The 27302-nt window shown below is 36.2% G+C and overlaps 1 protein-coding gene across 2 annotated transcripts in view; it reads left to right on the top strand.

The window, feature by feature from the left end:
* LOC150083319 (focadhesin-like) overlaps positions 1–27302 on the top strand; it is a 457209-nt gene that overhangs the window by 67492 nt on the left and 362415 nt on the right. For both annotated transcript variants that reach the window (XM_090377973.1, XM_090377972.1), the window contains exon 5: positions 20841–20899. In XM_090377973.1, the coding sequence (XP_090234099.1) occupies positions 20841–20899 (59 nt within the window). The remainder of the gene's footprint in view (positions 1–20840; positions 20900–27302) is intronic.

Below are 27302 nucleotides of genomic sequence, written 5' to 3'. Positions count from 1 at the left end.
TGATCTTATCCTACAACTACTCTCTCCTTTCTGCATATTGGATGATTTTAATATGTATCACCAGTTATGGGGATCTTTACAGACAGACAACCGGGGACACGCAATAGAGGCTTTTCTTGTAAAGCATAATCTCACAATGCTGAACACAGGCACCCACACCCATGTCCATTTTTCAACAGGCTCAACTTCTGCTATAGAACTGTCATTATGCTCACCCACGTTATTTCCAGACTTTGATTGGAGAGTTTCAAACAACCCATTAAATAGTGACCATTTTCCTATAATCTGTAAGCTCAGCACAAGAAGAAACTTACCAGTAATTGGTAGAACTAAATGGAAATTCTCAAAAGCTGACTGGAATAAATATGCATCTAGCATTACACCAGATGATGATATTATCCAACATCGCTCCATAGATGATGCCGTTAAACACATCACAGAACAAATGTTGGTGGCAGCTGCTGCTACCATTCCTGAAACTTCAATTAGAGTTTCAAACAACCCATTAAATAGTGACCATTTTCCTATAATCTGTAAGCTCAGCACAAGAAGAAACTTACCAGTAATTGGTAGAACTAAATGGAAATTCTCAAAAGCTGACTGGAATAAATATGCATCTAGCATTACACCAGATGATGATATTATCCAACATCGCTCCATAGATGATGCCGTTAAACACATCACAGAACAAATGTTGGTGGCAGCTGCTGCTACCATTCCTGAAACTTCAATTAAAGAATCCAAACACAAAAATTACTGGTGGAATTCGGCATGTAACACTGCTAGGGGAGAAAAAAAAACAAGGCATGAAATTAGTTCCAACCACTGCCAATCTGATTATCTACAAGAAATGTAAAGCCCAGGCCCGTTACATCTGGCGAAAAGCCGAAGAAGAATCTTGGATTTGTTTTGCTTCCTCTGTCACTAAAGACACAAGTGCAGCACTGATCTGGCGAAAAATAAGATGCCTTACTGGAAAGTCTCCATCAATTCCTTCCTCAATCAAATTTCTATAAAGGACAGGAGGTAACCCTTCCTGAGAATATTGCAAACATCCTCATGGAATCTTTTGCTCACCATTCTGCATCAACAGCATATGATCCAACTTTCCTAAAAGCCAAATCGATAGCTGAAAAATATAAAATAAATTTCAGAACGAAGTCAGCCTTCTCTTATAATGAACCACTTACCATGTATGAATTAGAAGAATCTTTAAAAAAAATCAGCCAATAGTGCACCTGGTCCAGACGGTATATGATACCTAATGTTAAAGAATCTAAATGAGAGAACTCATTACTCTCTCCTAAAACTTTTCAACCGAATATTTGTCGCAAATTATTTTCCCCTATCATGGCGACATTCTGTAGTTCTACCCATTCCAAAACCAGAAAAAGACCAATTAGACCTGCATAATTATAGACCAATTTCACTTACTAGCTGCTTAGGTAAGACTCTGGAAAAAATGGTACATAGTCACATCACCTGGTATCTGGAAACTCAAACTATTGTGAACAACGATCAGTTTGGATTTCTTAAAAACAGATCTACCTTAGACCTTATGATAAAGGCTGAGGCAAATGTGTGAAATACATTCATAAAAAATGAACATTTGGTTATGGTGAAGCTTAGATATAGAGAAAGCCTTTGAAACCAGGTTTCATCATGGCATCCTTCGTGACATACATGCCCTAGGATAAGAGGACATTTACCAGCATTAATTCAGAGCTTTTTCGAATATAAATCTTTCCAGGTCTGTTATTGAGGTACACTCTCCAAGGGCGCCTCCGTAGCCAGGTGGGAAGGAGCAGCAGTGCGTAGTACATGCTTCTTGATTAGACCGGGGTTCGAGCCCGTCACCACCAAATACGAAGCATGCGGAAAGGTCAGGGAATGACCACCGCACCGGAGCAATATGGCCTTAGTTGCTAATGCTCCTAAAAACCCAACAACAACAACACTCTCCAAAATCTCCATACAGGAGGAAGGAGTCCCACAAGGGTCAGTCCTCAGTGCCACACTCTCCGCAGTTAGAATACACACACTAACAACCATCCCGAATTCAGTAGAAACTTGTCTTTATGCCGATGACCTCACTATATCCAGTCACTCACAAAATATATACTCTATTGAAAGGAAACTCCAACTATCAATAAATAAAATACAAACATGGATGTTACAAAATGGTTACAGACTGTCACTATACACTTCTGCAAGAAGCGAAAACTGCACCCTGATCCTGAATTGCGCCTGGGAAATCGTGCTATTCCAGTCAATGACAATATTGGATTCTTAGATTTAATATTGGATAAGAAATTAAACTTCCTGAAACACATACAGCATGTACAAACTGTTTGTTTGAAGAAAGTGAATATCTTTAGAGTGCTTTCTGCGATGTCATGAGGAGCTGACCGACACTCCCTTCTTCACCTGTATAAAACTATAATCCGATCCACACTAGACTATGGTGCACCTGTATATGACTCAGCTAGAAAATCAGCATTACAGTCCCTAAATACCATTCAATACAATGAACTTAGAATTGTTCTAGGTTGCCTTCCGAATGTTGCCAGTCCAGAGTCTTTATATCGATGCACACGAACCTCCATTATCGTTTCGGAGACAGATGCTGCTGCTTACGTACGCAGCCAAACTTCAGAGTATGCCCTCACATCCCATCTGGCCTTACACGTTTACTCTGTCTTTCCAAAATTTCTACAGAAATAAACCAAATGAAAATAAACCTGTTGGAATTAGATTGAAGGATGTTGCACAGAATTGGAGTGTCCCACTAGACAATATCCACTCAGACACAAGCGAAATGGAGGCGCCTCCGTGGGCAGGAGCAGCAGTGCGTAGCACATGCTTCTTGATTTGACCAGGGTTCGAGCCTGTGACCACCAAATATGGAGAATGCAGAAAGGTCAGGGAATGACCACCGCATATCCCCAGAACAATATGGCCTTAGTTGATAATGCTCCTAAAAACCGAATAACAACAACAACCGGAGAAATGGAACCTCCATGGTCCACTTTCAAACCTTTATCTGATGAATTTTTTCAAAAGTGGGGAAAACAGGCATTGGACAATCAAAATATACAGCAGCTACATTCAACTCATGCATCATCAAACATGCGCTGTTTGCAAATATACTGATGGATCCAAATATGATACAGATTTAGGCGCTGCAGTAGTTCTTCCCACTTGTGCAATCTCTGAAAAACATTTTCCAAAGTTGCAGTATTTACACCGTTGAACTGCATACAATAAAAATGCCTGTCAAACATGTCAACAAGAGGTCTAATGAAGAGATAATAATCTATACCGATTCCTTGAGTGCAGTAACTTCTTTACAACATAAATGTCTGAACTCATCCTATTTTGAAAGAAATCAAGAGCACAGTTAATTAATCTCACAGAGCATAACACAGAGGTAAGCTTCTGCTGGATTCCTGGGCATGCTGGAATCTAGGGAAATGAGAAAGCAGATCAAGCAGCAAAAAATCCAGTCAACACTGTGTCTTCACTTGCCTCGATTCCTTATATGGACTGCAAACTCATCATAAAACAGTTATGTGAACAATGGGCATCAGTATGGCAGCAACAGACCCATAATAAACTTTTTCCAATAAAAAAGGCCCCGGGTGCCAAGCGAATCTTGAGGCCAAGCAATCTTCCTTGCAACTTCTACTGCGATTATATTAGAGAGATAAGCTTTTCACTTTGAGTTCATATTCAAATATATAATAAGAGTTCTCTTTCTTTAAGCACAAGGAAGAAGTTTCAGAAAGGAAAATAACCTTCCTTTCTTAATTTTTCTTTGTACTAACCTTCTATTTTACTTGCTTGGTCACTTGGTGGCACGACTCCTGCCTCCTCATGGTGGGGCTGGACCTGGGTGAAAAGACATCACCCAGGACTAAAAGGAGTTGAAAATGGACCAAAAAACTAACAACACAGGATTGGAGAAAGTTAACTCCAATAAATGTGATGACTTACAGCTGAACATGTCTCAGGCTAAGAGAATGAAAATAAACAGCTCTCAGCCTACTGTCCCTTTTTTTTTGGTGACACATTCGTTATCATCACAACCCGTTGGGAAATTATCCACTTTCTTAGTTCAGAAGACTATAGAGTCCATGGTTGGATCACCAAAAATGATAATACGATTACAATCAGGTGATCTCTTAGTAGAAACCTGACTAAGTCATCAATCGGAAAAATGCTAAAAACGAAAACTTTTGCAGGACTACCAGTTGAAATTACCCCACATAATTCCCTGAATACATCGAAAGGTGTTATTACTGAATGGGACCTTTTGACTGTTTCAGAAGAAGAACTACTGCGCGAGCTAACAGAACAAGTGATACATGTTAGGAGGATAATGATGAAGAAAGACGGAATTCTCATTCCAACCCGATCAGTAATTCTCAACTTTAACAATCCTTCTCTTCCCCATTCAGTTAAAGCAGGATATTTAAATTGCAAAATCCGACCATATATACCAAATCCAATAAGGTGTTACAACTGTCAGCGATACGGACACTCTCAGGTGACATGTCGCAGTGATCCCATCTGTCCACTCTGTGGATCAAAAGACAACAATCAAGCAAACTGCACATCCGCTACACCACTCTCCCAATTGTCACGAAAATCATCCTGCTTTTTCGAAGACATGCAAAATGTGGGTATTGGGAAAGCAAATTCAAAAATACAAAGTAGAAAATGTCTTATCTGGAAGCAAGAAAACAGATACTTGCAACCAAACCTTCACGTTCCTATGCTTCAGCAGTGAAATGACAGCAAACTATAGCCACTCAAATGGAGGTAGCAATACCTCTAAATCAAATTATAGACTGGAGTAAAGTAATATTGATGACAAAAACAGTTTCACAAGAAACATCCAGTGCTAAAGAGCAGGATACTTCCGTGCCTGGAAAGCAGAAATCAGAAGTAACATCTTCAAAAACAAAGCAAACAGCATCTAGTAAACTGTGTGAACAGAAACAAACAAACATAGACCAAATGGATACTGATGAACAGAGAGAGAACGTACTAGAACTACACCCTGCAGAAGATATTGATACACCTCGTCCTAATTTTCCGAAGAAAGATAGACCCAAATATGATAAACGAAAAAACTCAAAAGCGCAGTCAGATTCAACAAATTGTCCCGAGACCTAAATAATGCAACATATTATTATACAATGGAACTGTCGTGGTTTACTTGGAAAATTGGATGAAATAAAAGATGTTATTCAGCAGTATAAACCGGCCTGCATTTGCCTTCAGGAGACCCATCTAACACTTCAATCTTCACCCACATTTCAAAATTATACACTTTTCCGGAGAGACAGGAATGATAACAGAACTGCCAAAGGAGGAGTGGCAATTTTGGTGAATACTCATATACCAGCTAAGCAAACAACATTAAGAACCAACTTAGAAGCAGTAGCAGTAAGAATAGCCATCGGAATTTCTATCACAATCTCTTCCATTTATCTTCCACCAAATATCCCTCTCTCCAGATTGGAATTAAACGATCTTACTATGCAGCTTCGGGTGCCTCCGTAGCCAGGTGGGAAGGAGCAGCAGTGCGTAGCACACGCTTCTTGATTAGACTGGGATTCGAGCCCGTCACCACCAAATACGGAGGATGTGGAAAGGTCAAGGGAATGACCACCGCATATCCTGGAACAATATGGCCTTAGTTGCTAATGCTCCTAAAAACCAAATAACAAACAACAAACAAACTATGCAGCTTCAACCTCCCTATTGCCTTATGGGAGATATGAATGCCCATCATCATTTGTGGGGATCTGCTCACACAGACAGTAGAGGTAACATAATCGAAACTTTCATAGATGATCAACAACTGAATTTACTGAATACCGGATCTCACACTTATATCAGTTTGGGTACAGGTATCACCTCTTCAATAGACTTAACAATATGTTCTCCATTAATTTATCCTAGTATAGAATGGTTCGTGTTCAATGATCCTTACAACAGTGATCATTTTCCGATAGTATGTTCCATACAGACACAATCGACTCTTACAGAAGGAACCAGAACAGTATGGAATTTTAAAAAAACTAATTGGAGTAAATATATGCAATTAATCAAACTGGATAAGCAATTAATAGAATCCCTGCCAATAGATGATGCTGTCTTATATATCAACGATTAACTATTAGAAGCTTCCAAAGCTACAATACCTCAAATAAGTAAGGCAAGGCAGGCATGGTACAACTCTTGGTGGAATGCAGAATGTGCAACAGCAAAAACAAAACAAAATCGCGCATGGAATAGATTCCGAAAATATCCAACTACCCTCAATTTGATTGCATATAAAAAAGCCAAAGCTGAAGCGAGGAGAATTCAGAAAAAAGCAAAGAAAAATTCTTGGATCATGTTTGCTTCCACATTTACTAGGAACTCGAGGCCTGGTTTGGTGTGGAAAAAAATTCGGATTTTAAGTCTCTAATCATTGGAAAGGGCAGGACATTTTTGTAACAGAGCAGATATCAGAAATTCTGGCTGACTCTTTCGCTTCCATATCAGCAGTTACAAGCTACAACACTGACTTTCAAAAATATAAAGAGCAAGCTGAACGGAGTAAGTTGAATTTCTCTACCAAGACATCTCATCCCTATAATCTACCATTTCTAAAAGAGCAATTACTTACAACCATTAAAAAATTGCCTAATAGCGCACCAGGTCTCGATGGTATTTATTATACTATGATCCAACACCTAAACTCTGATTGTCTGGAAATCCTACTAGCTCTATATAATAGAATTTTTCTGAACAACCTGTATCCATCCATATGGTGGCATGCAATTGTCCTTGCATTTCTCACACCCGGAAAAGATCCTTCCTATACATATAATTATCGCCCAATTTCACTGACCAGCTGCTTAGGGAAACTCCTTGAACGAATGGTGCATAATAGACTTACGTGGTTGCTGGAAAAAGATAATGTTTTATCATCCCACCAATTTAGATTTAGAAAAAATAGATCGACACTTGATCTACGTGTCAAAGTGGAAACATATTAGAAACTCATTTATAAGAAAGCAGCATATGGTGATGGTAAATCTAGATCTTGAAAAAGCTTTTGACACAACATGGAGATTCTGAATTCTACGAGATCTATTTCAATTAGGATACAGAGGACAACTTCCACAATTTATAGAAAAATTCCTTGCTGACAGAACATTTCAGGTACGATATAAGGGCTGTTTATCTACAATATATATACAACAGGAAGGGGTTCCCCAGGGCTCAGTATTAAGTGCAACCCTGTTTGCATTGCGTGTGAACAATAACACAAAGGTTATACCACCATCATTGGAAATCTATATGTATGCAGATGATCTTTCCATTTCATTTCAATCACAAAGCATGAACACAATAGAACGACAGCTCCAATTATCCATAAACAAAATAGAAGTATGGACTAAAAATAATGGATATAGAATATCTGAGAAAAAATCAGCTGTTATACACTTCTATAAAATGTGTGGTCTTCATCCTGAACCGGTCTTATACTTAAATAAAATTGCTCTACCTGTTGTTCAAAATTTATCCTTCTTGAGCTTAACATTAGATAGAAAACTAAACTTTCATAAACATATATACTAAGACTTCGAACTAGTTGCCTCTTAAAACTTAATATCTTGCGCACAGTATCTTCAATGGCCTGTGGAGCAGACAGGTCCACATTATTACTATTATATAAAACTTTGATTAGATCTCGTTTGGATTATGGATCTCCTGTATATGTTTCAGCAAGAAGGAGCATCTTACGTTGCCTAGATACCATTCACCATAATGCTCTCCGCATAGCTCTAGGAGCATTTAGAACTTCACCAATTTACAGCCTGTATGCGGATGCATCATAACCCCCTGCTGCACCTTCAACAAGATTATCTACTGTGCATGTATGTGGCAAAAATATACAGTCAGCCATCACATCCAAATTGGTCCATTATTCACGATCCACCATGGACAAGGAATTATGATTCCAAGCCAAATGAAAATAAACCAGTAGGACTGCGTCTCAGACACTTAGCTCAATTTTGGGAAATACATTTCCAGCACATTTCTGCAGTAGATATAAACTCAGAACCTCCTTGGATTCCGACTGTGCCTTTGTCCATATCACATCTTACAAACAGGAATAAAAAAGAGATCTCTCCAATCGTTATACAGAAGCTTCATGCACTGCACAGTTTTGAAAATAGAAACAGTCATCAGATTTACACGGATGGTTCAAAATCGAACAACTCAGTAGGCGCCACAGTAGTTTTACCGGAATATATATATATATATATATATATATATATTTTTTTTTTATGTAAACCCCAAACACGAGAGGTGTTAGAACCTATAGTACTTAGTACCGTGCTTGGGTTGGAGGTTGAGCAGACGAAAGAAGATATTTGTTGACATTGGACTTGAACTTCTGTAGACTGTAATTTTCAGGAAATACGTATGAAAAGGTTGTTCCAGAAAACGGCAGTTGAATGAATAAACGAGGAAGATGAAAAGTTGGTTCTGTGAGTTTGAAGTTTGACAGTAAATGGATGTTGGCTGGTGGCGGCACGTGTTCGGACTGTTTTGAAAGAGAGAGCAGGAATTATAGAAGCTAATTCAGAAGAACAGTGTCCATGGAAGTATCTGTAGAAGAGGCATGCAGCAGAAACAGTACGTCTATGAGACAGCGAGTGCAGAGACTGTTAGAGATGAGTCATTAATTAACCTAACTGCCCTCTTCTGAATGGAATCAAGAAGCCTGAGAGAGGTTTTGGAGGCACCACCCCAGATGTGGGAACAATATTCCATGGCAGAGCGGATTTGCAATTTATACAGAGTGAGCAGCTGTTTGGAAGAAAAGTAACGCCGAGAGCGAAAGAGAAAACCAAGTTTTTTAGATGCAGAAGAAGCAATATTTGTAATGTGCTTGTGCCAAGAGAGATTAGAAGTCAGGGTAATCCCCAAAAGAGATATATCATTTTGCCTAGAAATCGGAGTGTCACTAAAGATAAGCATAGGAGCAGAAGAATCCTATTTGCGAGATATAAGACAAGACTGAGTTTTAGAAGGGTTGAAATCAACTAAGTTGTCTTTGCCCCACTGGAGAATTACCTGAAGATCGGCATTTAAGGAATTGGTAGCAGATTTTCGAGAAGTTGAAGCTGATTGAGCAGGACAAGGTTTCTCAAAATGGAAAGTGGAAAGCAATGTGCTATCATTGGCAAAACTATGGATAGGATTTCCAGTCAATGGAAGAAGGTCATTAATATACAAGAGGAAAAGAGTGGGGGAAAGAACTGAACCTTGGGGGACACTGGCATTAGTGGAGAAGTTAGAAGACAGAGAGCCATCTACCATCACCCTCAGTGAGCGATCAGAGAGAGAACTGGATAACCAAATACTAAAAACAGTTGGCAAACCATAAGATGGAAGCTTGTTTAGAAGACCTTTACGCCAAACACGATCAAAAGCCTTTGAGATGTCAAGAGCAACTACTTGTGTTTCACCGAACCTTTCTATTGAATTTGTCCATAAATGGGTAACATAAGCTAGAATATCACCAGTGAATCGACGCTGACGGAATCCATACTTGCAATCGTTGATCAGACGGAAGGTTTCTAGGTAGTTTAAAATTTGGCGGTTAATTGATTTCTCCATTACTTTAGAAAGGATAGAAGTAATTGCAATGGGACGATAATTGGATTGGAGGGATTTGTCACCCTTTTTAGGAACTGGCTGGATATGAGCAAATTTCTAAGCAGAAGGAAAAACACCTTTGGAATAAGAAAGTGAAAAAAGGCGGCAAAGAATAGGAGTAAGTTCAGGAGCACAGGTTTTGAGAACAAGTGGAGAAATATCATCGGGACCTGGAGCTTTCTTAGCATCAAGATTTGTCAAAATCCTTCTGACATCCTTTTGACGGAAGACCACAGGAGGCATCGAATGGAGTGTGTTGGGAATAGTGGGAGGTGTTTTACCAAGATCGTTAATGCATGAGTTAAAAGAAAAATGGGATGCTAGCAGGTCAGCTTTATCCTTGGCTGAAGTGACAACAGAACCATCTGGTTTGGACAGAGGTGGGAGCAGAGATTGGCAAAAGTTGCGGCCAATAGCTTTGGCAAGAGACCAGAATGCTCGGCTGGCATTAGGGCAAGAAGCAAGTTTTCTACTCTTAGCCTGTTCAAACTCTAGTTTGGACTGGTTAATAACTGCTTTACAATTGTTGCGAGCTTTGGTGTAAGCAGAAAATGAAACTGAAGAATTAGAAACAAGCCAATTACGATATGCAACATTCTTCTCTTGAACAGCCTTAGCTCATTTATTGGAAACCCAAGGTTTAGATAAAGGACGAGATTTTAAAGTGGAGTGTGGGATAAAGGATTCCATTCCTGCAAGAATAATTTCACTGACACGATCCGAGCAAACATTGACATCAGAACTTTTGAAACAGTAATCGGACCAAGGAAAAGAAGAAAAGAAGTCTTGCAGGTCATCCCATTTTGCATTCTTATAATGCCAAACAACACGATGTTGGGAATAGCCATGAGATAAAGGTTCCATTGGAGAAGAGACAATCACCAAGTTGTGATCTGAAGTGCCTAAAAGACCTCTCACTTCGACCGTGTACTTAGAAGGGTTGAAGGATATATAATATCCTTAGAAGGATATTATATCTGTCTCATTTCCTCATGTTTGCAGTATTTTCACAGCAGAATTATATGCTATTAAACTAGCACTGGATGATATTACCAAGCATCAACTTCAACCTGCTCTAATCTATACTGACTCCCTAATGCAGTAACAGCTTTACAGAACAGCAAATATTCCTCAAATTCCTTGATTCAGCATATCAAAAAACAACTCGGAGTTTTGCATAAAGCAAGAAAACCAGTGTCTATCTGTTGGATTCCCAGCCATGCTGGAATCCCAGAAAATAATCATGCAGACCAAGCCGCAAAAAATCGAGATCATAATATACAAGATAACTTTCAGTTTGTAACGTTTACAGATTATAGGGATGTATTTCATACCAAATATACTTCCATCTGGAAACAACTTTGGTGGAGGGATCAATCGTGCAATAAACTTCGCAGAATAAAAAAAGATCTATGTTCGTGGCATTCTAGCTCACGTACAAATAGACAGGAGGAAGTTATATTAACAAGAATGCACATTGGGCATACCTTCCTCACTCAGAAACCTTTACTTTTAAGAGAAGATCCCCTGCTGTGCTCTGTCTGTCAGATACAATTTACAGTAAGGCACATCCTGATTGATTGTCCAACCTATTCAGCTGTTCGTACCACATCCTTCCAATCATTAGCAAACTTGCAAGCTCCTCTAACCCTCTCTCATGTACTTGGTGACAAAGCAAACCTAAGTGAGCTCTTTATATATATTAAACATCTAGGAATAATAAATACACTCTGATATATCCATCCTAAATCATTAAAATGAACGTAATGATGCTGACAGACACATATTGGCCACAATTGCCCTTGTGTCATGAAATTGGCCAAAATTGCCCTTGTGTCTTGTACTTTCATACCAACAACCAAATAAAGAAAAGCCACAATACTGTAAATCTAGTTCACCATTAAACAGACAAGAAGAGGTTGTCCTTGCAAGCACATGTTTTGGGCATTCCCATCTCACCCACCTCCATTTGTTGACAGGTGATGAACCTCCTCACTATTGTAATTATTCTGCACTACTTACAGTGAAATACATTCTCCTCAAGTGTCCCTACAATCATGCTGTTCGATTAACAAATTTTAAATTGGCTTTAACCCAAAACAATTCATTAGAGATGAACCATATTCTGAGTGATGACGCAAATTTATCTGATTTATTTAATTTTTTAAAACAAATTCATTTATATGAACTTATCTGACATATGACTGGAAAAAAAAAATCATTTGCAGAATTACTGTGACATGCACAATTTGGCTTTAGTTGCCCTTGTGCCAATAAACTTCCATTTAAACCAACCAACCATCTATAAAATTATCAGTAATTATAGAATTTGTTAATTGGTCAAGTTTTAACTAATTGACATCTGATAACTTAAAATGTTCAAAAATTATCAAACTATTCCCACTAAATATAATTTTAAAGTAAAAATGGAACCATTTCCTTCTCTTACCCTTGCAGTGAATTTCCTGTGTCTTAATTAAATATGCAAATTTAATTTGTGAAAATCACTTGCATAGACAAACAAACAAAAAGTAATAAATTTTTTTAAAAATCTTTTTAAGGTTGTATATTCTATAGGCAATATGATTCAAAATTCACGTGAAATTGGATGATTGAGTTTTCACAGAAGTGCCAAAATAAAGCATAGGAAACTGTCCGTTGTATTCAAATTAAATTTGTATCTGATTCCTTAATATTCTAGTTTATTATAACAAGAGATGAATGTAATTATGAAACCCCTCACCACCCATTTTAAAATACAATAGCCAAAGTGATTGTGGTCAACTTTAGTTTAGAAAAGTATCAGTAGATGGAGCTAACAATTTTTGTTAGCTCCATCTACTGTTGTCCCTCCAACATATTTTAAATATACTGAGGCAGTGAAATTGATTCCATTTTCACATTACAGATTTATTTAAAGTGTAATCATTAGTTAGCACAGTGCTTCTCAAAGTGGGCAATATCGTCCCCTGGGGGCGACAGGGTGGTGATATAGTCAAATAACTTGTCTTACTTTCAAAAGCTACGTGACAAATTTGAAAAGCACCCAACATTATTGAGCATGTTTTCTTGTGCGTCGCAACAAAACAACAATGGCTTGCGGGCCTCGAACAATATTTCACTGTTGATTGCAAAAGCTGGTAAGCCTCGTACAATTGGTGAAGAATTAATTTTGCCTGCAATTTCTGAAGTTATCAGTACTGTTTTACGTACATCACCGCACAATATAATAAAATCTATTCCACTTAGCAATGATACAGTTAGAGATGGATAGACAAAATGGCCAAAGACACAGAAAATGCTCTATGTAACATTTTACGAACAACAGAATTTGCCTTACAAATAGACAAATCAACTCTGCCAGGTAACGAATCTTTACTACTAGCATACGTACGTTTTATAAAAGATGAAAAGTTGAACGAAGAATTATTATTTGCAAGATATCTAGAGATGTATACCAAAGGCGAGTGTATTTCAGGTTACTGAAAAGTTTTTTAAAGACAGGGAAATTCCACTTACAAATGTACTTGCTTATGCAACGGGTGGAGCACCATCAATGAGTGGCCGTTACAAGGATTTTATGGCTTATTAAAAAAATGCTGTGCCAAATATTATTACTGTTCATTGTTGTCATTCACCGTCAGCATTTAGTTGCGAAAAAACTTGGCAGTCAACTGCACAATTTTCTACAAACTGTTATTACTGCTATAAACAAAATTAAAGCACATTCTTTGAATGATCATATATTTCGAAAGCTTTGTGATCAAAACAGTGAAGATTTTGAACGATTGCTACTTCACTCCTAGGTTCGTTGGCTGTCAAAAGGCAACTGTCTCAACAGATTTTATGAACACTTTGATACTGTTGTTGAGGTTTTTGAAGATAGGAGCAACGACCTTAGTAATGACCTCAAGAAAATGAAAACTGATATTGCTTATCTTGCAGATTTATTTACTAGATTCAACTCAATGAACTTACATTTACAAGGACAAGATGTAACTCTTAAGGCGAAAATTCAAATTTCAGCATTTATTTCAAAATTAAAGCTTTTTATGCGCAACGTAGGATGACGTGAATTGTATCAATTTCCAAATCTGTTGGAAATAGAGAAAAAAGAAAAAAATAGCTGATGAAACTCTTAACTTTTTGTAATCATCTAGAAATGTTGCACAGAGATATGCAGGAAAGGTTCGAAGATCTTCTTAATTTGAAAATTCCAGATTGGGTTATAAATCCTTTTTGAAATAATGACGATGGTGAACGTTTTTTAGAAGAAGAATTGATTGAGTTACAAAATGAAGTTGAGCTGAAGCCAAAATTTCAAAATTCATATCAGGAATTTTGGTTACAAAAGAAAATCCCTGACCATTATCCTGCATTGTGGGGAATTGTAAAAAAATTACTTATTTCTTTTCCAACATCATATCTAGTCGAAACCGGTTTCAGTGCTGTATCTCAATTGCTGACAAAACAAAGAAATTGTCTGATGTTGTTAATCGTGGCGATTTACGACTTCTACTTACAGATATTAAACCTAATATTGATAAGCTAATAAATCTCCACCAAGCTCATCCATCGCATTAAATATTAAAATATAATTAACTATTTCCATTAATATCATGACTTATTTATGTAATTAACTTTAATTTTTATGACTTAATTTAAGTGACTATAACTGACTTTATGTAGTTGTAATTTTTTACGAAGAAGGAATAAAGTGCAGTAAATAGTTTTCTTTATAATTCACACACATTCATGCAGGGCTGCATTTACGTTTTTGGAGGCAAACAGACAAATATTCATTTCAGTTATTTAGCTTCACTTTATATTGGTGGGTAAAAAAAAAGCCCTGGCGAGGGGTAAGAATAGGACATACTTATCTGACCCACCTTTATTTACTCACTGGGAACGACCCGCCACAGTGTCCACTTTGTAATATAAATCTGAGTATTAAACACATTCTAATTGACTGCCCTTACTATGAACAAGACAGAACTTCAACCCTGCCATCACTGGTTAATCTTCGTAGACCAATAACTTTAGAGAATCTCATTGGAGATGACACAGATATTTCTGAATTTTTCAACTTCTTAAAGCAAACTGGACTTTTTAATCAATTCTGAATTTATGAAACTTTTTCATCTTTTTTTATAATAAATGAATAGGCGCATTATAGCCAAAGTAGCTTATGTGCCATCAAACCCCCATATCAACAACAACCTGGCTAGGGCTTTTTTTTAGGGGATGGTGATCCAAAAAGTTTGAGAAGCACTGAGTTAGCAAATAGAGCGATAACCCTCAGTTTTTGTGATTCATAGTATTTCACTGGCAGGCAGTCTCAGTTTGTTTGGTTTATATAAAATAACTATTAATTAACTGAAATCCATAGATTGCTTGCTAATTGACATTTTATTAAACTTAGTCAAAACTTTTTAATTAGCTGATGGTATTACATCAGCAGAATTGCAATAATAAAACCATAGCCAGCATATTTCAGATTTCAAAAATGAAATTAGATGTTCATTGTCACAAAAAAGAAATTTTTGACATATTTGGAAGATTATCCTATTACCTTAGTATGTAATTATAATTAATAAGTTGATATATTTGAAGTACATTAAAAGCCCTCTTAACCTCTTTGGCATTACCTGAAATTGAAAATAAATTTATTGCAAAAAGTAATTGGTTAAGCATAATTTACCTGATTTTTTTGTGTTGATTGCCATATTAAAAACTTAATTTTCCCTCATGTAGGTTCAGCTTGCAAACAATGAACCAAAATGGAAATAAATTATTACTACTTGCTTTCACAAATCATGAGTTTATTACACTGGCAACCCCTATCTACTGGTTGTACTGTGTTAAATCTGTGTGCTTAGCCAAATGTATAACTGTCCATTCATGTTTCTCCTTTCTCTATATTTAAGTTGAACTACCGCACCATCAGACGGCTTCAGGAAGCTGTACTTCCAATCAACTTTTGGACTACTCAATTCTGTCAAAAGAGGGAAGTGATCAACTTTGTAACTCTATCTAGAAAGAGAGGGAAATGTGTTGGAATAGAAGATTTGCTTGAGCGTGTACAGTTGTTGTTTGGTTTTTAGGAGCATTAGCAACTAAGGCCATATTGCTCCGGGAATACACGGTGGTCATTCTCTGACTTTTCTTCATCCTCCGTATTTGGTGGTGATGGGCTTGAACCTCGGTCTAATCAAGAAGCGTGTCCTATGCACTGTTGCTCCTTCCCAGTTGGCTATGGAGGCGCCTGCGCGTACAGAGAAGGGCAATAAGATTGGTAAGGGCAATGAAGGGATCCTCTTACCAAGAGAGGCTTAACTTAAGTTCTGCAAATTGCAGTGGCTGGAGACTAGGCACCTGTGTGGTGATCTGATTGAGGTGTATAAGGCCTTGAATGGGTTGAGCATGCTCAATTCTGATGGGATTCTTCCACTTGTTCAGATTACAAACCTAAGAGGGCATAAATTGAAATTGAGGAAGGACAGACGTAGAATAGATGTGCGGAAATTTGCTTTTAGCCTGCGGGTGGTTAATTACTGGAACAAACTTCTATTTGTCGCTGTGGAAGTTGATAGGTTAAATTTAAGAAGGAACTGGACAAATATGTAGAGGGGATTGTTTTGTAATTTTTTTTTGGCTGATGCTGCATAAGCTCATACACTTGCTTTCTTGCATCACATGCCACTACTACTACTACAATAAACACAGGCCACACTGAGAAAAAGTGTAAGTTTTTTTTTGATCTGTGGAAAAATTAGATAAAGAGATTAGTATTAATAAAGGCAAAGAGATGCAATTAAGCTTTAGCATCAAGCTTAAAAAAATAAAGTAAATAACTGTTACACCTGGTCCACAACTATCTTTTTTTATCTTAAATGTATGTCTTCTAATTTGTGCCACCTATGAAAGAAAAAAGATATTCTCATTATTTAGTTTACTTAAAACTTTTCAAAGCTTTAGCCTTTTCAGGGATATGTAGATCTGTGTTTTGAAGGTTGCATTGGACAGTAGGTCTGTTGATGTACAAATTGTCTTAAACTTTTTCTAGTATACACCACCATCTGTTATCTGCATTAACAACTAGTTGTTAACACAGTTTATAATACTGTTGATGGCATCACAGAAAGAACTTTGGAAATTGGAAGAGAAGGTGTCACTTGTTGACCTCAGTTATCCCATTTGGACTTACAAAAGTATAGATTGAAGACTCTGTGGAATTCAGATTCAGAATTTCATAAAATTAAATAATGTATAAGTAGATGTAGAGGATATTATTCCATCAAAAAAAAAAAAAACAAGTAGATAGATAAGAATAACAGTAGATGGTTTATTTTATTTTTATTTTTATTTCTGATTCACTCTTAAGAGTATTGAAAATTAACTGCATGGGATGCAAATTCATTGCTGAAACACTTGAATGCCTCAAACAAGTGTCTACACAGATACTTAATTAAAATTAAATGGAATTAAAATTTAAACCATATTTGACAAAGGGATTTAATTTTAATTGTTAAAACAATTAAACTATTTATATTTCTAATTGTTTAGAAATTTCTCTATTTACAATTCACATTAAAATGCACTTTCAGTAAATTTTCAGTTTCTTTCATTTGGTGTAAGGTGATCTGTTTTAAAAATATTTTTCTTCAAAAAGTTCCATTTTCAGAATGTTAGTAGATTGTGTTAAATTGGGTTTTTTAATTATTTAATTATTTATATTTTACTCTAATGTACCGGTAAGTTGTCGATTTTTTTCCGTTTTAATTTCTGGAGGGTATCATACGGAAGTGTACTACGTACTATATTGAGGTAAACTCCTCTTATTATTTTACAAATATTATTATCAACGCAGAACGTATTGAGTATTACAGCTCTGATTCATACTATCTAATTCATTTTTTAAACTCTTATTGACTATTTCATTCACTTTCTGTCTCTCCAGTAGTATACAATTGATACACACAATTATAGGAGATTTTTTTGAATGGCTTGGTGCAAAATTACATTAAATCTACACTAAGGTATTCAGCCCAAAGTTACCATATTTCTTTTCTAAAACATTGCCTTCAAAATAACATCATTCTGAAGTTTGCCAGGGTTAATTTAAATCAAAAAATTTCGGGCATAAAACAACTAACACTGGTGACATCGCGTAATATTGTTAAGCTTGCCTTAAAATCTCGATATTCAAATAAACAAAAATACCTTTTCCAGGTTAGGAAGCTTCGCGATAAATTAAAAAATTATCTACATCTGAATGATTAGTCTGTATTGAAGACCTCCATAGATTTGCGACGGGAAGCACAGGCCTCAGAAATAAAAAACAGACACGGTAATAAGTTGCAAACATTATTGGATAGGTCAAGACACATTCATGCGAATTCTAATACATTGTCGCGGGCTTACGACCAAGTTCATACGAGTTGGGTGACAACCCCCACACAGACACACAACGTACTATCACAGAATATGTCAGCTAGTTCACGAACACCCCCTCACCCAGTATTCAACGAATCGACATATCAACAGGTTACAAATCTTTCCTCATGTACGCTATCGCAGGACCAGATTTCACTTTTATCCAAAGGACTAAATTATAATTTACCACCTCGAAAACTACCTAAAAAACAATACGTAATTGATATTGAATTTGGACTTCGTAATGTTCCACAAAAAGATGTATTTATTCAACAAATTAACCAAATAGTGAATAACATAAAAGAAACACGACTTCCTAAATCGAATACACGTGACAGATCAGCTTTACGAGAACTTCGGGGAAATAAGGACATTATTATACAGAGGGCAGATAAAGGAGATACAGTGGCAATACTAGATAAACCTGATTTTATTAATAAGTTATATTCAGTTGTTTCAGATACCTCCACTTATCTTGAAGTAGACCCGGCACTGTTTACAAATTTGGTCAATCAATATAATAAAACGTTAACCATGTATCGAAAAAACGACTACATTACTATGGCCCAGTTAAAGGAATTGAAGGCCAGAACATACAATATTCCTGCACTTTTCGGTCAGGTAAAATTACACAAGACTGGGTTTCCTATTAGACCTATTGTTTCCTACAGGAACTCGGCATTTTCATCCTTAGCCACACATGTATATAACATTATAAAACCGTTTAGACAGGTAATACAATTTGGGATTAAGAACTATGATACATTATTTAATAATCTTAAAGACTGTAGACTCGGCAACAATGACAGTTTATTTTCACTAGATGTTACCTCATTATATACGAATGTAAACGTTGAATAACATTAGATATTATTTGGGATATGTTAAATAAAAACTTGACACTGATTAATTATACGAAGCTACCTATTAAGGAAATTTTTCACTTAATTAAACTGTTAGTTGAGGCCAACTACATCACCTTTCGAGACAAGATGTACAAACAAATTTTTGGATTACCAATGGGTTTGAGCCTGAGCGGATTAATGACAGATATCTATCTCTCAACGATTGAGCATATACATTTGACACCTTTTCAACCCCGTATCACATACTATGGGAGGTATTTAGACGATGTTCTAGTTATTACTGATAGTAGTACTATCCAAGACATTTTACATTCGTTTAATAATATTCATTCTAGACTCAAATTTACATTGGAAAGGGAGGATACGGATACAAAGTCATTAAACTTTCTAAATTTCACGCTTACCCGGGACTCGAATAAAATACAATTTAGCATCTATCGAAAACCTACAAACACCGGTATGCTTCTACATTATAATAGCTATCACCCATTCACCCACAAAAGATTGATTATCTTTAATCAATTTCTAAATGCCTATAAATATTCAACGACGGAATCTTCTTTGGACTCAGAAATACAAATATTAACTAGCAGGTTCTTAAACAGGGGTTATTCCATTGCCACAATAAACCGAATTAGGGTACAGACTAAGGATAGGATACAAAATACTACACCAACCAACAATAGTAATATCAAAAAATACTTTATTTCTGTCCCATGCGTTGAACAGTGGCACAAACAGCTTAATAGATTCTTTAAAGATACCGAATTTAAAATTGTAGCCAGACCAGTATGAAAGTTACACACTATACTGAACAATCGCTCGGTTCTTTCCGCGTTTGCAACACAAATTAATGATCTGGTATACATTTCTTGCGGTGATTGCGACTCGTCTTACCAAGGTTTGACGCGATTTTCTCTTAATATTCGTGTAAATCACCATGAAGCCTCAGTTTGTGCTTCTCGTTCAGTAGCGTCAGAATTAGCCTTTCATGCCATTAATGAAAAACATACTTTTTTATTTAACGAGGCCAAAATATTCAAATATAATATAATTCAAATATAATATTAAAAAAAATATAATGTTCAACGTAATTATACGTGACTATTAATTGAAGAAACCGTAGAAATTAAATTACACGAGAATTCTGTTAATGTTCTGCAGCCATATTTGATCTCCGATGCGTGGACCTTTACGTGCATGCGCGGAGACAAATAATCACTATTTAAGTTTCAGGTTTAACTCGATTCGGTAATTTTCATTCCTGTGATCACGACATACGGTCGAAAAGCGTTGTCAGCTTCGTTTTGAATATTTTCGTTAGATTCTTTTAATTGGGTTAATTTGATTTTTAATTGTTTTAATTTGATTTGAATTGTGTTAAATTGGTTATTTAATTATTTATATTTTACTCTAATGTACCGGTAAGTTGTTGTTTTTTTTTTGTTTTAATTTCTGGAGGGTATCATACGGAAGTGTTCTACGTACTATATTGAGGTAAATTGCTCTTATTATTTTACAAATATTATTATCGACGTAGAACGTATTGAGTATTACAGCTCTGATTCATACTATGGAATGTTAGTAGGTACATCCTGCATATAAATGCTATATATCTTTTATAACTCAATAAAGTGTTGAGTTATATCAGTTCTGAATTTATATGGAATATGATTTATTTTATATTTTATGTAATACTTGACAAAACTATGTTTGACTTATTCTGTATTAATAAAAGATGAAAGGTTTTATTTAGAATTAGTTTACAGAATTTATTGCAACAGTTTAAAAAACTTTTTTCAGGTGATTGAAGTGAAAACTACTTGGTCTGTTCTTGCACCTAAACTATTAAAGGACAAAAGGTAATGTACTGTTATTCATTTTATTAATAGTATGGGCTATACTATTTTAAAGCACCCTCCATAACTGTGTAGTAGTTTCATTACTTGTCACTTCTCTTCATTTGAGGATGTAATTAACCAGTCTCATGCAGAGGGAATAACATTTTCTCTACATGAGTTATTTTGAGATTTTCTGTCTCCACAACATTTAAATTGTCATGTAAACATATACTTTTATAGACATAACGTAACAAAACCTTATGGAGCAGAGTAGAGTTAAACTATAATGCACCAGTAAAAACTGGTGCAGTATATATTTTGACTACATGAGATACTAATTATAAGGATAGGGATTATCAAAAAACAGAATTAAAACTTGCTAAAATTTATAGGAAAAAATCAGAATACAATTTAAAATTTGAGAAATAAAAAAAATCAACTTTTATTTGATAGGTTTATTTCTGAGCTCTGTAATTAGTGATATTGACTCTCTTTAGGTACTACTTATCTGATACTTTTTGTAATAGAATACTGTTATGTTATTCAAATCCAAATAGGTTCTTTGACAACATTTTCAAAATGACACTGCATAAATGTGTTTTTTTTTTTTTTTTTTTTTTGTGGTATGGTTGTTGTTGTTTTGGTTTTTAGGAGCATTAGCAACTAAGGCCATATTGCTCTGGGGATATGCGGTGGTCAATCCCTGACCTTTCCGCATCATTCGTATTTGGTGGTCACAGGCTCGAACCCCGGTCTAATCACTGCTGCTCCTGCCCACCTGGCTACGGAGGCACCCTGTGGTATGATGGATCTCATATAAGTAACATTTCTTAGTTTACTACAGCACATTACTATGTTTTAACGATTTCTGTATGGCTAGAAATTCTGCCTCTGTTTAATTACTTAACTGATTTATGATGTGGGAATAACACTATTGCACTACTGCAACTTACAGGATAGATAGTTCTGTTCTTGTGGGAACTATAAGAAGTTGTTTGCATATGTTCTACTTGTTTAGCTAATGCATGATGATAAACAGTGGAAGTAGTTTGTACATTTGTAATAAGATCCAGCTTAGATAACCATTCATTTCAGTTTTGAATTCCAGTATGTAGTTGAATTTCATTACAGTTCGACACCTTTTTGTTCTTTCTCTCCCTGAATTGCCTAAAATCATTGAGGAAGGGTTATGACAGTGCTTCTCAAACTTTTTTTAACCCACCAATATAAAGTGAAGCTAAATAACTGAAATGAATATTTGTCTGTTTGCCTCCAAAAACGTAAATGCAGCCCTGCCTGTATGTGTGAATTATAGAGAAAACTATTTACTGCACATTATTCCTTCTTCGTAAAAAATTACAACTACATAAATAAAGTCAGTTATAGTCACTTAAATTAAGTCATAAAAATTAAAGTTAATTATATAAATAAGTCATGATATTAATGGAAATAGTTAATTATATTTTAATATTTAATGCAATGGATGAGCTTGGTGGAGATTTATTAGCTTATCAATATTAGGTTTAATATCTGTAAGTAGAAGTCAATAAATCGCCACGATTAACAACATCCAGACAATTTCTTTGTTTTGTCAGCAATTGAGATACCGCACTGAAACTGGTTTTGACTAGATATGACGTTGGAAAAGAAATAAGTAATTTTTTTACAATTCCCCACAATGCAGGATAATGGTCAGGGATTTTCTTTTGTAACCAAAATTCCTGATATGAATTTTGAAATTTTGCCTTCAGTTCAACTTTATTTTCACTTTCAGTTCAGCCACCGAACCTCGGAGTAGTAGTAGTAGTGGCATGTGATGCAAGAAAGCAAGTGTATGAGCTTATGCAGCATCAGCCAAAAAAAAAAAAAAATATCACACCATTCCCTCCAAATGCCTGTCCAGTTCCTCCTTAAATTTATTCAACCTACCAACTTCCACAATGACAGATGGAAGTTTGTTCCAGCAATTAACCACCCCCTGGCTAAAGGCAAATTTCCGCAAATCTATTCTACATCTGTCTTTTCTTAATTTGAATTTATGCCCCCTTAGGTTCGTAATCTGAACAAGTGGAAGGATCCCATCAGAATTCAGCATGCTCAACCCATTCAAGGCCTTATACAACTCAATCAGATCACCGCACAGGTGCCTAGTCTCCAGCCACTGCAATTTGCAGAACTTAAGCCTCTCTTGGTAAGAGGATCCCTTCATTCCCCTCACCAATCTTGTTGCCCTTCTCTGTACACGCTCAAGTAAATCTACATCCTTCCTAAAATGAGGCCTGCAGACCTGTACGCAGTACTCAAGGCATGGCCTGACCATTGCCTTATACTGAGGGACAATTACCTCCTTTCCCCTGCTAGCAAAATTCCTATATATCATTGACAAAACCCCATGAACTGCCCTGGCAGCCTGTCTGCATTGCTCAGAAAACTTCATATCTGACTGCACAATTACTCCCAGGTCTTTTTCACTTTCTACCACCTTAAGTGTAGTACCACACAGTTGGTACATTTCTCTGGGGTTACTGCTACTCATATGCAGTACTTTGCATTTGTCAAGGTTAAACTTCAGTTGCCACTTAGCCCATCTGCCCAGATTATCTTGATCCTGTTGCAGTAGCACACTGCCATTACTGTCATTAACAACCCTGCCAACCTTTGTATCATCTGCAAACTTTGACATTAAGCCTGATATACCTTCATCAATATCATTGATAAATATACAAAACAACAGTGGACCTAACACCGAACCCTGTGGGACACCACTAATAACATTAGTCCACGAAGAGCAGCACCCATTGATTACCACCCTCTGTCTTCTCGCACTTAACCATCCTTTTATCCATTGTAGCAACTTACCCTTAATACTATTCTGCTCCAATTTGTACAATGGTCTTTCATGCGCAACAGTGTCAAAAGCTTTCCTGAAATCCAAATATATGATATCAAAATTATTTTTTGCATCCAGTTCCTTTGTAACCACATCATAATATCCTATCAAATTTGTCAGACAAGACTTTCCCTTAACAAACCCATGCTGTGTCTGAATTATTGCTGCAGTCTTGTCTAGATGATCCTGCATTGCATCTTTAACCAGTGACTCCATTATTTTACCCGGAACAGAAGTTAAACTAACTGCTCTGTAATTACTTGTGTCACCCTTCGATCCCCCTTTGTGAATTGGGGATACATTTGCACATCTCCAGTCCGTGGGAACCTCCCCTGAGTCCAAGGATGCTCTCATAATTATGGCTAAAGGTTTGCTTAGTCGCTTTGCTGCCTCCTTTAATATAACTGGATAGATCCCATCCACCCCAGGTGCTTTTCTTATGTTTAACTTAAACAATGTCTCCTCCACTTTGCTTTCAGTTATTACAAAATCATTAAGTATCCTGCTACAATTTGATAACCTTCTGCCATTTTCAAACCTTAATAATTCCTCATGTGTGAATGTAGATGCAAAATACTCATTCAGTTTGTTTGCTATCTGAGCAGGATCATCAACAACAGTCGAACCATCGATGTCAAGTGGACCAATCAGATTCATCCCCTTTCTTTTAGAGTTTATATAAGCAAAGAAATCCTTGCTGTTTTTCTTAGCATCTTTTGCCAAGGATTTCTCGTAATCTGCCTTCGCCTGCCTAACCTCCTTTGTGACCTGATTACAGACTAGCTTATATCTGCCATAGGCTTCTGAGTCGCTTGATAATTTATATGCATCCCATGCATTTTTCTTTTCTGTTACGAGTCTCATTAGTTCATTAGATAACCATTTAGGCCTAAACCTTGAACAATATTTCTTAATAGGTATGAAACTTTTAGTAGCATCCACGATTAATTCCTTGAATGCTTCCCACTTAGAATTTACTGTTGGTAACATCGTCAGTTTATCCCACTGTACAGAATTTAAAAACAGTTGGAGACCACTGTACTCACCTTTACGGAAGCAAATACCCTTTCCTTTACCCCTGATGGTAATTAAATCTTTAAGTAAATCCCACATCAGTACACTGTGATCACTGCCACCTAGTGGTTCCTTTATCTGCAAATTCTTAATACACGAATGATCACTGCTGATAACCAGATCAAGAGTATTACTTTCTCTGGTTGCCTCTCGAACATGAAGTAGCAATCGTTCAAAATCTTCACTGTTTTGATCAAAAAGATTTTGAAATATACGATCATTCAGAGAATGTGCTTTAATTTTGTTTATAGCAGTAATAACAGTTCGTAGAAAATTGTGCAGTTGATCGCCAAGTTTTTTCGCAACTAAATGCTGATGGTGAATGACGCAATGAACAGTAATAATATTTGGCACAGCATTTTTTTAATAAGCCATAAAATCCTTGTAATGGCCAATCATTGATGGTGCTCCATCCATTGCACAAGCAACTGCATTTGTAAGTGGAATTTCCCTGTCTTTAAAAAACTTTTCAGTTACCTGAAATATAGACTCGCCTTTGCTATACGTTTCTAGATATCTTGCAAATAATAATTCTTGGTTCAGCTTTTCATCTTTTATAAAATGTATTTATGCTAGTAGTAAAGATTCGTTACCTGGCAGAGTTATTCGTCTATTTGTAAGGCAAATTCTGTTGTTCGTAAAATGTTGCATAGGGTATTTTCTGTGTCTTTGGCCATTTCGTCTATCCATCTCTGAACTGTATCATTGCTAAGTGGAATAGATTTTATTATATTGTGCGGTGATTTATGTAAAACAGTATTGATAACTTTAGAAATTGCAAGCAAAATTAATTCTTCACCAATTGTATGAGGCTTACCAGCTTTTGCAATCAACAGTGAAATCTTGTACGAGGCCCGCAAGCCATTGTTGTTTTGTTGCGATTCACAAGAAAACATGCTCAATAATGTTGGGTGGTTTTCAAATTTGTCACGTAGCTTTTGAAAGTAAGACAAGTCGTTATTTGCCTATATTGCCCTCCTGTCGCCCCTTTGTATAATTCAAATGCTCCCCACGGCGTGATATCACCCACTTTGAGAAGCACTGGGTTATGATGTGATAAACAAGTATTCAGTTTGGATGGAATGGGATTATATTTAAAAGAAATGACCTAAAAAACTAAACTTATATAGGAATGCCTAGCTTTCAAGTTGCTAATGATAGATAAACTTTATTATTAGGTGCAAATGCCACTTACAACTTCAAATTTTTAAACCCACCCTAGTTTACCAAGTTAAAAACACCATTGCATTCAAGTGCATTGAGAGGGCTGCCCTTCCAGATGGAAGTCTAATCCAAAAGCTTGGAATGTAGTGACTGTTTTAGGGTGGTTCTATGCTTATTTTTGCTTAAAAGAATTAGGCATTCTCCAGCTGTCATCTTTTAAGGGCAAAAAAGGTATTGTTGTACACAAAACATTCTGTACAACAAAACATGTTGTACATATTTGTTCTTATTATATTAAATATAGGACATCTGAAGATTTACTTAATAACTATAGAGAAATGTTTAGAAAAAGTCACAAGTTAGGATTAAATTTGATAGTGCCTGCAATATGCCCAAACACAATAAGAGGGAGTACATAATGAGAGCATTATCTATCAATTCAGCCCCATAGGAACTCTGCAAGACTCATGGGGTAAATTTTTCTCAGTGTAGTTTGTGCTTGCTAACTTTTTTTTTTTTCTTTTTTAAATTTATTTATTATTCTAAGTGGTCTCAGCCAATTTTTTTTGCAACCCTGTCACCTATTTACAATATTGTATGGATAATATCAGAGAGAGAGAGAGAGAGATTAATAGTATCATTAGTTATTGATACTGGGCACATTTCCCTCTCTTTCTAGATAGAGAGTTGCCAAGCGATTGTGACTGAGCAATATCTCTTGCTTTCACTGCAATTTTCTAAAAGGTGAATTCTAATTCTCTTTTACGTTCCTCTCCTTAAGAAATCCTTTTATTTAATAGTAGCTCTTGTATCAAAAGTACTTGTAGAGAGCAAGGAAAGAAAGTAACCTTTCTTTATTTTTCATATTTAATAGACTAATTCCTACTAATTTCGCTTGGTTACACCAGGCACTGCTCCGTGGCGTGGCCGGTAACCGTGGCAGAAAAGTTCATCTGCCAAGGGCTAAAAGGAGCCAGTATAGAACTCAATATGTTTCCCTCTTTAGAGCCAACAAGCTGTCGGCCAGAGACAGAAAATGAGCATGACTCGTCGCAACCAAAGAGGTTAGAAACTATTTCCTCTGCAACCGAGTTCCCTGGATTCTTATTAATGCACTCATTATCAGAACAGCCTCTTAGTAACCTATCCCTCTTTCTAATCCAAAAACACTTGAAAAGTATTGCAGGGTCTCCCAAGATGGTTAAGAGACTGCAACAGGGGACTTACTTGTAGAAACCGTCAAATGTAGGCATTCTGAAAAACTCTTACAAATGACAAACTTTGCTAAAATCCAAG

The sequence above is a fragment of the Mastigoproctus giganteus genome, chromosome 7 (genome assembly GCF_048544385.1).
Source record: "Mastigoproctus giganteus isolate SK-2022 chromosome 7, ASM4854438v1, whole genome shotgun sequence".
In the NCBI taxonomy this organism is placed as follows: domain Eukaryota; kingdom Metazoa; phylum Arthropoda; class Arachnida; order Uropygi; family Thelyphonidae; genus Mastigoproctus; species Mastigoproctus giganteus.
Note: the sequence above shows the minus strand (reverse complement) of the source record. Positions and strands in the feature narration are given on the sequence as shown.